General features: G+C 36.0%; 1 protein-coding gene across 9 annotated transcripts in view; it reads left to right on the forward strand.

Moving 5' to 3' along the window:
* Positions 1 to 12,220, forward strand: part of VTI1A (vesicle transport through interaction with t-SNAREs 1A) — a 276,673-nt gene that overhangs the window by 84,064 nt on the left and 180,389 nt on the right. The window contains exon 7 of one of the 9 annotated variants that reach the window (XM_054205301.1): positions 10,244 to 10,328. The exons of 7 other annotated variants lie outside the window; for them this stretch is intronic. In XM_054205301.1, the coding sequence (XP_054061276.1) occupies positions 10,244 to 10,328 (85 nt within the window). Of the gene's footprint in view, positions 1 to 10,243; position 12,220 lie in introns of those variants that run through there. One more of the 9 variants, XM_054205297.1, reaches the window with a different exon arrangement.

The raw sequence follows: 12,220 nt of genomic DNA on the forward strand, positions 1-12,220 counted from the left end.
TTACAGAAGGTAGTCTGGTGTCAGTTCTCATGGTGCCTTAATGGCTGTGTGGCACCTGGTGAATTCTCTGCTCTGGAAGCATTGTCTTTAAGGTATCCTTGAGTTCAGGAAAAAGCCTTATAAATTCAAACTCCCAGTCCACTGCTATGACCATTTAGTGTTTTATTTTCCCTTTTAATATTTTCTGTAATGACTAGAACTGCTTACTTACCTGACGAGAAGCTCTTAAGACTGATACTAAGTCTAATATAACTAAAAGAGAAGGAAATAGAATATAATCCACAATGTTATAATTTTTTAAAAGTCTAGTTCACAATCCAGCGTATGTGGTACGTCAGAGGGAGTTTAGTTTATAACTATAAAATCATTGAATTTAACTTCTCAATAGATGGTACTGACGGCAGAGTTACTGATTTCAATAATTGAAACGTTTTGAGATTCTGCACTAATGGTCAGTGGGGCACAAGCTAGTAATGTTATGAGATGAGATGTTCTGCTTAGCCTCTTTGTCAATTACTTTTACTCTCCCCATTTTGCTTCATTAAGGGAATTTTCCATTTACTTCCTATTTTGGGAAAAAGTCTCTACATTATTAAAGTATATAAAGTATTTGATGCCATAAAATGGATCTATTTTAGTTTGATAAACTAGAAATATGCTGCACTGTGAGGGTCATAGCTTATAATACATACTGTTAGTACTTTTTCATTTTTCTATATTAGGAGATTAGTGAAAAATAAGCTCTATCAATTAAGTTTTATTGCGAAATTATCTTCAGATGTACAGCAGTGAAGATGATATTGAGTGATAACACTAGAGTGGATTTTGTATAAAGCAATTACAGCTTGAAAACCGCAATCTGAATGAAAATATTGCTCAGGGTTTTTTGTAATCTAGCATTAATACCAAAAAACTGTTCCTTTAGAAAGTGCTTAAATTACCTCTGTTAAACACAAGACATTCCCAAGCTGTTCATGTGTGCCGTTGACTGAAAATACTTTACTGATACCTGGTTTCACTGCTTATGCTTTGGCAAATCTGTAAAGTACGTATAAGCGTGTGGTTCCACCTCTTAAGATGATTCTCTGTTTATAATATTACCATGTTTTCCTAAAGATATTATTTTGTTTATATGAATACCAGTGTTCTTAATTCAGAAAGTATTTTACGTAGGTGCACTTTGATGCTATGAAATACTTTGCATTCTTAAAAGCAATGATTTACCCTGAGAGTATAAGCAAGCCTTTGTCACAGTATGATGTAATACATGTAGCCACATATGTTTCCTTGCCATGTTATTCTGGAGTTAAAAGTGCATTGAGCTTTGCAAAATGAATTTCAAGAACTTCAGAAGTGAATTGTTTAATTCTGCTCATAAAGAATGAAACCTATCTGAATGCTCAAATCATTCCTATTGCAGTGTTCCATTCTGCCATCCCACCTTCGGTGGGACAGGCAGCCCCTCAAAACGCATAAAGGACTTTGTTGATTTAGAAAAACAAATTAAATTGTTCAAGAGCTGCAAAGCGGTTCAGTCCCTGTTTATGGCATAGGGAATTTTGCATGTAAGATTCACTACTTGTTTTGGAATAGCATACTTCAAAATGTTTCATTGAGTGCATGTACCAGAGAAGTAGCCCTGTAAAATGCCCAGTTTGGAATAAACTGAACAGTACCTTAAAGAGGGTCAAGTAATTTCGGAGGTGTATGAGTTGTACTCCATTGTTTCATTGTGGATAAATAGTTTGTGGCTCTGACCAAATCTCCAGTGATGCCAGCGTGAATCAAGACGATTGAGTCAAGTGGTTACAGGTTTCCATCCTTTCAAATTGATCAAGTTGAAATAGCCCATTAGGAATTGATTTAAATCAGTTTAGATAGATAAGCTCAGCCTTACTCCTGGGCCTTGAGGCTTTGGCTACTGAAAGTTCACTTGAAGCTGGACATATACTAGCTCCACAGGCTATCAACTTTATTAGTGTGGAGATAAGCTGATTAGATCTTGTCAATCAAAGGTGCCAATATCTCAATTGAGTGTCTCTCCCAGTCTTTCTCTCCTTCTTTGTTGCCCGCTTCAATGCCTTGGAAAAAAAAAAAAAAAAAAAAAGGAGAGAGCGAGCACAAGCAAGAGAGAGATGTGTGGTATGCGTCCCCCTGGTTGTCACCAAGCAGGGTGCAAGGGTACTGTGATGATGTGATGACTATATTAAAGAGGACATCAATTTGTTTTAAAGTGTTTTGATTTTTTATGGTGGCATTAAGAGAGAGAACATTGTGGTTGCAGCTTTACTAGAAAGCAAAGAGTTCTAGAAGGGGAAAAAAAAAAAAAAGTGTTTCTTTGAAACCTACCGGGTCTTTGAGTCTTGCTGTGCCAATGGGCGCTTAACTGCTCCTGTAACTGGCATACTCTGATCCACCACCAGCTTAGGTACTATTCTTCTCTCCAAATTATTCATTTATATAAAATTGAAAGATTTGTGATATTTAAGCCTTGCAGAAGTAATTTTAAATATCTTTTTTTAAATAGCCTGTTTGGGAAATGTTTGGTTATGCCAATAATGAGCATGATATATTGTAACAGTCTGGGAAATTGCAGCAGGAATTAAGGTCAGGTTAGAACATATACAGTGACCCTCTCTCCGAAAATGAAGCTACGCATGCACTGAATAAATACATGGAGGTATTTGCATCTCTGTTTTGTAGAGGAAAAAACAGATAAACAGAACATCAGCTGTATAAATCTAATAGTGCAGTGTTTCAGCTTTGGGCTTCATCATATAGTTAAAGATGGTATAGAGGAAAACTGGGCTTTTGTTCTTCACATCTGAAGTTTGCTCACACCATGCCGCCCTCATACTTCAAATGCAAACAACAGAAGCCCGTCCTTTTCTTCCATCACCCTACACTCACCACCCAATGAAGGCTGGAGCTACAGTGCTGCAGAACTACATTGCCACACTGGATTATCTCTTTATCAGTTATTCTTCACTCCACTGTATCAATTTTCCACTAACCAATCAGACACTCCTCTTAGAAAAGACTGTTTGACTATTTCTTTTAGATAAATGTATTTATAGCTACACTGATCCACACGGGCAACTCACATGCTACATGTCTTAGGGATAGAAAGGGAATTACTTCCTCCTTCCAGGAGACTTAAAGTGTGTCCCCTTGAGTTAATGCTGCTATTTGGGGATATGCCAGGAAAAAAAATCTAGTATTTGTGTGAAGTTCTTAATTGTTCGCTGGGATTCTGGAGTTCAGATATAATTCTGGTTTACACTGCGAACTTCAACACCATGTATTTGCATGGAACGGAAAGATGCTCTTTTCTGATTTCACCATTGTTTCCTGACAGTCAGGTTTGCCAGCTCCCTGTTCAGTCTGCGTGCGGAGGGGCAGTTAATAGCCAAAGCACAAAGAGGATATCCTAACTGTAAGCTGGCTGCGTTATTCAAGTAGGAGTTTTCTTTTGCCACTCCCCAAAAAAAGATAAAAAGTTTCAAGCAGGTTTGAAGACTTTTACATGGAAAGAAATTGTTTGGGTGAATAGCCTTATTGCCTTATTGTGGCTAATTAGAATTCCTCCATGTTGAGATGGGGTTGTCGAGCTGTATTTTATTTTTTTTTCTGTTTAATACACTGTTAACAGCTCTTATGGTGCAGTTACAGTCAATCAGAAGCAAATGTTTTTAAGAAGTTATTGAAGGAAATCTATCTAGCAGACCACTAACCAAATGACGCACCTTTTTCCTCCAGCTACTTACCATATTGAAATCACTAACTTATTGTTTAAAATCTCTTTTTGAAGCCTAAAAGGAAATGTATTGGAGTTACAACTTGCCTTTTGATTGATCTGCCTTACTTTCATTAGTCAATTTTTTTCAGACTGATACTTGTTTCTAATGCGGTTGTTTTTGAAACCCCATTTTTTTACTGGTTGTGTGGAACCGCGCAGCATGAAACTGGATCAACAGTACAAAAACCATGGTGATAGTATTTGATAGAAACCTAGTATTTCACGGTGGACTGGGTGATATGGTCATGACTTCCAAAATAATTTGTACATTATTAAAAATAGGGTGTGGTCAACTTGATATTTTAGGTAGATGGAACATATCTTTTGTCTTGGCAATTCTGAGAGTGCTAAATAACATTTGTATCTCTTCTTTCAGTCAAGTAGCCAGTGGAGGAGCTGAGCTCTGTCTTGATGGCTGAGTCTAACGTAGTTTTATTGCTGTGTTTATTTCAGCAGGCCCTTCAGTTAATACTTAAATTCAGCTTAATATAAGGCCATAGATGACAGTAAATACAATTTCTAAAAAGATGTGTTAGCCAAATAAGCAGGGCTTTTTGGCAAGTTTTTACTTCAGGGCTACAACTGCTACTGGAGTTATTTGAAGTTTGCATCGTATGTGTGCTGTACTTGGGGATGAGTGTGCCTAATGAAAATTATATATGCTTGTAAACATCCTCCCATTGTTATTTAATAAAAGCAAATCTAGAACATTGCCGGAAGGACTTGTATGTTAAGGCTCTCTTTGACAGCAGATTTGTAATGTTCTTATTGAAAGTGCTTGAAAGTCATTTAAGGAGGGTCTGTAACTTGGAGGCCACCATCTTGAGGGAATGGTTTCAATGTAGTGACTCAGTTTTGGGCGTAAATAAAAAGCTGGCAGTGCTTAGGTTGGTGGTTTTTTCCCTTTGGAAGATTTATTGTTAAACAACCAAGACACCCATTTGGTTCATGGCATTGTTACAGCTCAGATGTGAAAGATTGAAAATATCTTCATCAGTACGCTCTTTTTCCATTGTGTTTGTTTCTTTTTCTTTTTTTCTTTTTTCTTTTTTCTTTTTTTTTTTTTTTAGAAAGAAGACTTTTTATCACTACTTATTTCATAATCAGCTAATGAATGTGTTTCAGTGAGGTAATGTAACAACTGCAATAAATTACTCTGTGTACATGTACTCCATGTACTCCTTTCACAAAGTTCCCCAAGCCATCTTCTAGAGATAATATTTACTTACTATGTATGTGCTGATTAGTATATATATTGCATATGTCACACTAGAGGCCAGGTTAAAGGTATGCTCTGTGAACTATCAAACAAAGAAGCAAAGATGTTTTAGTATTGAAAAAAAAAAAAAAAGTCAATATTTGTCTTATGTTCTTCCTTGGAGGTCAGTCCATCTTCAGGCATTAGAGGGCCACAGGCATCCATTTTCCCTGTTTACCCTGCAGCTTGCTAGTTTTCTGACCAGGGAGAAATGTAAGTGAATATTGGAAAATAAAGTTACGATTGCCTAAGCTTCCTTTTCAGAAGAGTCTTGGTTTTAATGAATTTGACAGAAAATGTAATTCAGAAAAAGTCTTCATTTTTAAAAATCATATTCTTGAATTGTGAATTAACACAACTCTTCAGCTTTTAGAACAACATTCAGATGTCTTTGATCTCTACATTTTGGGAATTCTTATTAGCTTAAACGCAATCACTTTCAGAAAAAGTCCTACAAGGAGGATTTTTCTTAAATGAAAAAAAAAAACAAAAAAAAAAAAACAAAACAAAAAAGGGAGAGGGAGAGAGGAAAAATCTTTTCCTGTTTCTTCCCTGAGGCTGAACTGTTTATCACTCCATCCTTGTTCGATAGAAGTGAATTTTATAATAAAATTTTCCCTAATCGGGCTCTGTCAGTGAGGTGTCTTATCGTGGGGAGGAAAATGACACCGATCCTATCGAAAAACAGAGACGATGTCACAGTGTCCCCAATCACAGCTACTCAGCTTCCATATCTACCTTCTCCACAAACACCAAGCACTGCTTTTTCATAAGAACATCAAAACCTAGCGAAGTCATTAAAATTGCACCCGCGTAGAGTTGCAGGGATCAGCCGCACTAGCGCAAAATGGGATGTGGGAAAACAGACTCTCTAAATGTGCTAATTCCATTGTCACGTGTTTACGGCTTAATTTTAATCAGTTAAAAAAGCCACACATTGCAATAAATTGGCATTATCTTCTGTGACACCAGAGGACACAGTTGGTTCAAGGATTTAGAGGGTCGCTGGCAACAGTATATAGTGTTACAGACAAAGTATTTTTACGCTTGAACTACGGTAGCTAAGGTGCAATCCCCAGTTAAGACTGCAAACAAAGACTATAACCCACACAGTACTAAGTTCAACATCCAGACCACCTTCAGCCTGGAGACAGGGTAGAATGCTAAACTGAATATTGCTGAATAACATTTTCTCATTTAATGGTTAAAGGTAATTTGGTAGCCACTCTAATTGAGGTTGCAATTCAGTCATGTTCTCTTATGTGTCCTGTACCATAATAAAGAAAGATCTATTGGAAAAATCCCTTTGCTGTATTTGCGTTCCATTTCTAAACCGATGGTGCTTGTTTACATTGTGCCATTAGATTTCTTCCTCAAAACTACAGACTGCATTTTCTGTTCTTCTGCTCACAGAAGTGTGGGCAAATCAGCCAACAAACTGAAATGTGATAGTCGTACTGCTGCTGCTTCCATTGAAAGGTTTATGGAAAGTTTAAGTTTTCTAATTAGGTAGTATCACAGGTCACATGAGAATTGTACATGGTATCTGTCTCTACTCCTCCCATTTTTCTTTCTTTTCCTCCCCCCTCCCCCTTAGACTTGTTCTTTCACTTGAATATGGCTGATCAAAATGTTTATAAGCAGCAGGAGAATTATTTTCTGTAGAGCAGTATGATCTAACTAATAAACATCCATTTCAATAAAACCGTGTCTATAAAAGTTGTCTCGTTTTATTTCAATGGATCAAACATGAAAAATGTGTGTGACCGGTTTAATTCTGGAATGAGCAAACAGAAAGCAACCGAAGAAACAGTTGGGGGAGGAATTTAACTTTTACTGAATAAACAGCTCCTTTTAGGATGTGAGCACGTCCATAGCCAAACACAAATGGCTGTTTGAAACAGCGCTAAAGAGCACTGCTAAATAAGTACACAAAGTCATTACTGCGAAAAACAAGATGTGTTTAGTGTAGGATGCAGGTCATCACGCGGCTGTTTCCAGCATTTGATATTTTGGCTTGGACATTTTAGTGCCAAATGTGTAGCGTATCATTTCCATGCATTCTAAGCCCTACAAGCTCTTCAAAAATAAACATGAAAGTGGCCAAAGGAACTATTAACAATCAGTGATGAACAGCATTGGCAAATAAAGTGAAATTATTATATGGGTCTCATTGGTACATGAAGATATAACATCATTTGACCTATTTGGAAACAAACCTGCAAAACTGGTTTAGATGGAAAACAAAGGGGCATTATCTGAGCTTGATTTAAATCCAGGATTTTTTCATTAATTGCATGTTTACAAAAAATCAGAGATGCTAACAATGAAAAAACAAATTCCTTAAATATACAAAAAAGGGTTTACACTCTACAAATTAACTTATGCATAAATAAGTGATACCCTGAAACAAGTTTACAGTCTGATTTTTCTGAATTTAATATCTATTTCTGTGCTTGCAATTTTCGTACTGATTTGGGTTTGTACCATTATACAAGCTATGGTTGTTGCACTTCTTACCTGTTTAAACAGCTTGAGTAAATACGCGGGGTCATTTTATTAGAATAATAGAAAAAAAGGATTGAGTGCAAATATAAAACACTGTTCCCTTCTATGTCTGGATTAGCAGCGAACTCTGCATGACAAAAAAAAGACTTCTTTTTGTCAGTATAATTGGCTTTATAAAGACCATTATGACTTTGTTCTCCAAAACAAAATACAAACATCTAATTGTTCTCAAGATTTTACTTGAGAGTTTTGCCACTACGTTTCTATGGGTATGTGCTTATATCCTATTGGGAAGAGAGTGACGTATTTTTTTATAAAAAATGGTTTTTATTTTGGTTTAAAATCTGGCAAATTAGCTCGGGGAGTGTTTCTCTAACTAAACCAACTGCAGTGCTTGCAGGTTTCCCCAGTTAAGACCTGCTAAGATTGTTCAGTTCACTTATACCAAGCGATATAGGTCATGACATATCATAGCCGAGTTTAGGACATCCGCTCTGAATGGACTAACTGGCATGCTACCCTGGCTGAAAATTATTATCCAGGGTTTTTAGAGGCGTGAGCTGGTCAGTCTCTGTCTCTTTCTCTCCTCCTCTCTCCCAAAACTGCCCGATTTTTACAATCCACACTTAGATCCTGTGCTGTAACTGGTTTGCGATCATAATTAAGTCGAATTACTGAATTTGGTTGCTTTGAACCGGGCGCGGGCTGGGGTGGGGAAGTGGGAGAGCTGGTTGATGTTAGATGTATGTATAGGAGGAGAGTGTTTGTTGGTGCTTATATTTGCATGCTGCTGTGCTAAGATTCTTAGCTTATGGCTGTAAGCTAAGAATTTACTCGTTACTTATAGCAGAGTAGTAAAATGTTTTACACTGAATATATCACTTTGAGAACAAAAGTGTAAATCTAAGTAGGTATTTTGTCTCTGAGAGGATGAACATAAAACAACCAATATTAATATACCCAAATGTGCATTTTAAAGGTTATGAGGTGAAAGCATATTTTTATATATATATATATGTTTACATTCTGTAGTATCTTTTTGATACAAGATGAGTGAAAATCATTGTTTCAGATCTAGTTTTACAGAAAAATGTCAAAATAATTGATGCTTATTTATGAATTCTACACAGAATCACTTGAGTTTCATCTTTTTATGTTGTGGATAATTTCATTAATTTAAGTCTATAAGTATGCATATTATATTAAAATAGCCTTTCTCTTATTCAGCTCATCACTTTTCTAAATTGTAGGTGTGTTTGCTTATCTAAATGCAACAAAACCAGAGGGCTGGCACTCATTTGTAAAACTGTAAACTTCTTGTGTTATACTTTTGCACACATAGGCTGCGCCATTGAGCCACCAGTCAGAGAAAACTGTTTTCTTACTTGATATTGTGTAATGGGTGGAACTAAAGATGTACCTAACAGAACTGGATATCAGCATCTTTTTGTGTTTGTTACCATAATGGAATTTGGGGAAAATGCCGCATTTTTCTAAGTACCTACTTGTAACGTTAGTCAGTGTCTTATAAGTTTGACCCTATTAGATTTTTTTGGATCTGTAAATACGCTGTAGTTACTTTTTAATACAGTGCTTATAACACAGTTATTTGTTCTTTTGAAATGTATATCAATTTCCTATTAAACATTTATCCATATACCAGGGATATTAATAATAAAGTTACAAAAAAAGCATCTGGCTCTATTTGAGTAAGAGTTAAAAATACAATGTTAATAACATGCAAGGAGTTAAAAGGTGTTTTTCCTGAACTGGGTTTAAACTTAAATCATTTCAAAAAGATGTCTGTTACTCTAATTAAAGTAACTTTTTCAAAAAGTGTAAATATACATATATATATAAGTTTGCATATATATACACACACACGCGCGCGCACATGATTTTAATTTAGGTATTGAATTTTATCCATACTGTAAGATCAACCAATTAACCTCTCTATCTGTGAAAGGGATTTTAGAACTCAAAGTGAATATTATTGCTGCTCATCTAATTGAAGACGTAAAATGTCCTGTAAGTCTAAGCAAAAGATTATTCTGTTCTGCTTAATTTGTAATACACATTAGTAATATATTTGCATAAACACTAACCTCATCTAATGCAGGGGGGAGGGGGGCAGGATCTCTGAGCAGTGTGTTTAGTATTTTTAGTTTCCTGGGGTTTGTTGTCTTTCAGTGTCAAATATTCGGTATTTTTACTTTTTGAATCAGGGTACAATACATGAAAAACGTAAGACGTTCACATGAAATTAACAGTCACTTAATGATATGAAGGTATTAGAAAACGAGGGAATTACCTTCTCTAATGGAACTATTAAATCTTCAGTTAATAACTGATTAGTAAGATAAACTTCTTACTCTGTAGATCTGTGATATACTGTTAAAGATGCTGTATCTGTTTCAGAAAATCTTCTGTTTAGAAACATGTGTGTTTTATTTTTAAGTGCCAGTTTGTTTTATGCAGATAGTCTCTATTTTTCTGACTGTTGTCATTATAACTGGTTTTGCATGTGGCTGTGTGTCTCTCTGTGTGTGTTCTCTTTATGAATCTTTGTGAAGAAAATAGGTTTTGTGGGAGGATACATGCGATCTTAAATCATTATTTGCGTCTTTAAAATTCTGTTTTGTATTACTGTGGCAGGTTTTTCTTTCTTGTCATTGCAGATTCAAGATCCAACTTACCTGAAACACAAATTCTGCTTGGTCCTGATAAGATCACTTCTTATAAAGCAGAATATATTTTTAAATGGTTATTCTCAAAACTCTTTAATATTAATTTCAAATGTTCTAACAATGCAATGTAATTTTATTTTCATGTGATTCTATCAGGGTATTATTCTGCCATTTTTATAAGTTCATATGTAGTGATGTTGTAGTTTTTCATTACCAACATATAATGATGTATTCTGAAAATGTGCTGTCACTTAAATGTGTGTCTACTTAATTTGTTTAGGAGACGTATGTCTGTGATCACTAAAAAAGCATAGCAGAAATTACAGTATAAAGAGCAGCAGACAGAGTCATTAGGTTTGAAGTATACCTACCTCGTATATATAAAATAATTACAAAGTAATCAGAAACTCTCCCTTGTTTTCTAGTATATTAAAGGGATCTTGTATAAACGTGGTGCAGTGGCATGGGGCAAGGTTTATTTTATGCCAGTGTAGCTGTGGTTGGGAAATCTGCAGTATCTGCAGCTTGTACGTATAATGCAGCCCAGCAGATCTCTGGCCTTGTAATTATTCTTACTATATATTGCCTTGCAACTTCTATTACCATAATACTAAGGATGCTTGTCTTGGATGAAGGCTCTGTTGTATCATTTGCTGTGCAAATGTGGGAAAAAAAAATACTTCCTATTCCAAAACCCTAGCAATCAAACAGGGGAAGATGGATGAGGATTAACAGGTTGAAAAGGAAAAGAAGAGCAGTGATGATTAGCATCCTGGGCAGGGAACTTGATGCATCTGTGGCCTGCATGTGATAAGTTTTGGGGTTGTTTTTTTTTTCCCTTCTCACAAACGTTATAGCAATGGAGTTTTAACAGAGGGATTGAGAAAGTTTGAGATTGAGGGAGATTGAGATTGAGAAAGGGAGACATTGTAATTGTAAAGGTAATAGAAAGGTAACTGTAGGTGAGTCTGAAAATCTCAGCTGTGCTGAGCAGCGAGAGAGGGGGAGACAGGGTATTTGATTGCAGATTTGACTGGTGAAAAGTTGGTCTCTCTGGCCAGTCATACATGCTTGCCAAGAGGTAGACTGATATACTGAATAAAGATTGATAAAGTGCAATTGGCCTGGCCTTGAAAATGAAAGTGCCAAATGGCTGCACGTTCTGATAAATGTGCGCATTTAACTTTTCTCAATAGTTTCACTGTGCTTAAATATTTAAAAGTGTGGTAGATCTAAGGCTTAGTTGTTGAACTTGTAGAAGCAATGACAGAATGTGTTAAAACCAATTGTTCAGTTCAATGCTAGTGATGGACTGAGAGATGCAAGAGTAACGTAACTATTTACTAGCACGGAATACATTTGAAATAATTCCCACAGCCTTATAAAAGGCAGTGAGATTTTATGTATGTATCTTTTGTACGTACACCTAGATGCATACAATTTCTCTCTCCCTTTTCTTTCCTCTCTGTTAATATGTACAATTTTTAAGTAACACTTGGGAAGTAGTAAAGAAACCCTTGCTAGGTTGTGATCACGTAAATAGGAGGATGGCTGATTCCAATGAAGTCTTTGTAAAACAGGGCACCTTCTTTTTCAGACCTGAGAGTGGGCTTTTGTACCAAATCGTATGTCTGACATTTCAAACTATATCTGAGAAAAGTTTTATCTCCTCTGCAGACCTTTTCCTTTTGAGGGAGCTAGGTTGGTAGTATGGCAGTAACCGGTTCACTTGTGGCCTTAGTGTGGTAGATGGAGTATAACGATTGATTCTGAAGTTGGTGTTGCCCAGGGATCGCGATGGGGATGGCTTACATTAGACTTCATAAAATGAAGAAAAACGTCCAGTAAGATTTTCGTAGAGTATTTATTAAAGTGGGGGTTTTTTTTGTTTTTTAAATAGTTCACTACTGCAGTGAGGTGTAAATGCTGCACAGAGATTTACGTAGCAAGTGGTCTCATTTCTTTCTT

The sequence above is a fragment of the Rissa tridactyla genome, chromosome 6, assembly GCF_028500815.1.
Source record: "Rissa tridactyla isolate bRisTri1 chromosome 6, bRisTri1.patW.cur.20221130, whole genome shotgun sequence".
Lineage (NCBI taxonomy): Eukaryota > Metazoa > Chordata > Aves > Charadriiformes > Laridae > Rissa > Rissa tridactyla.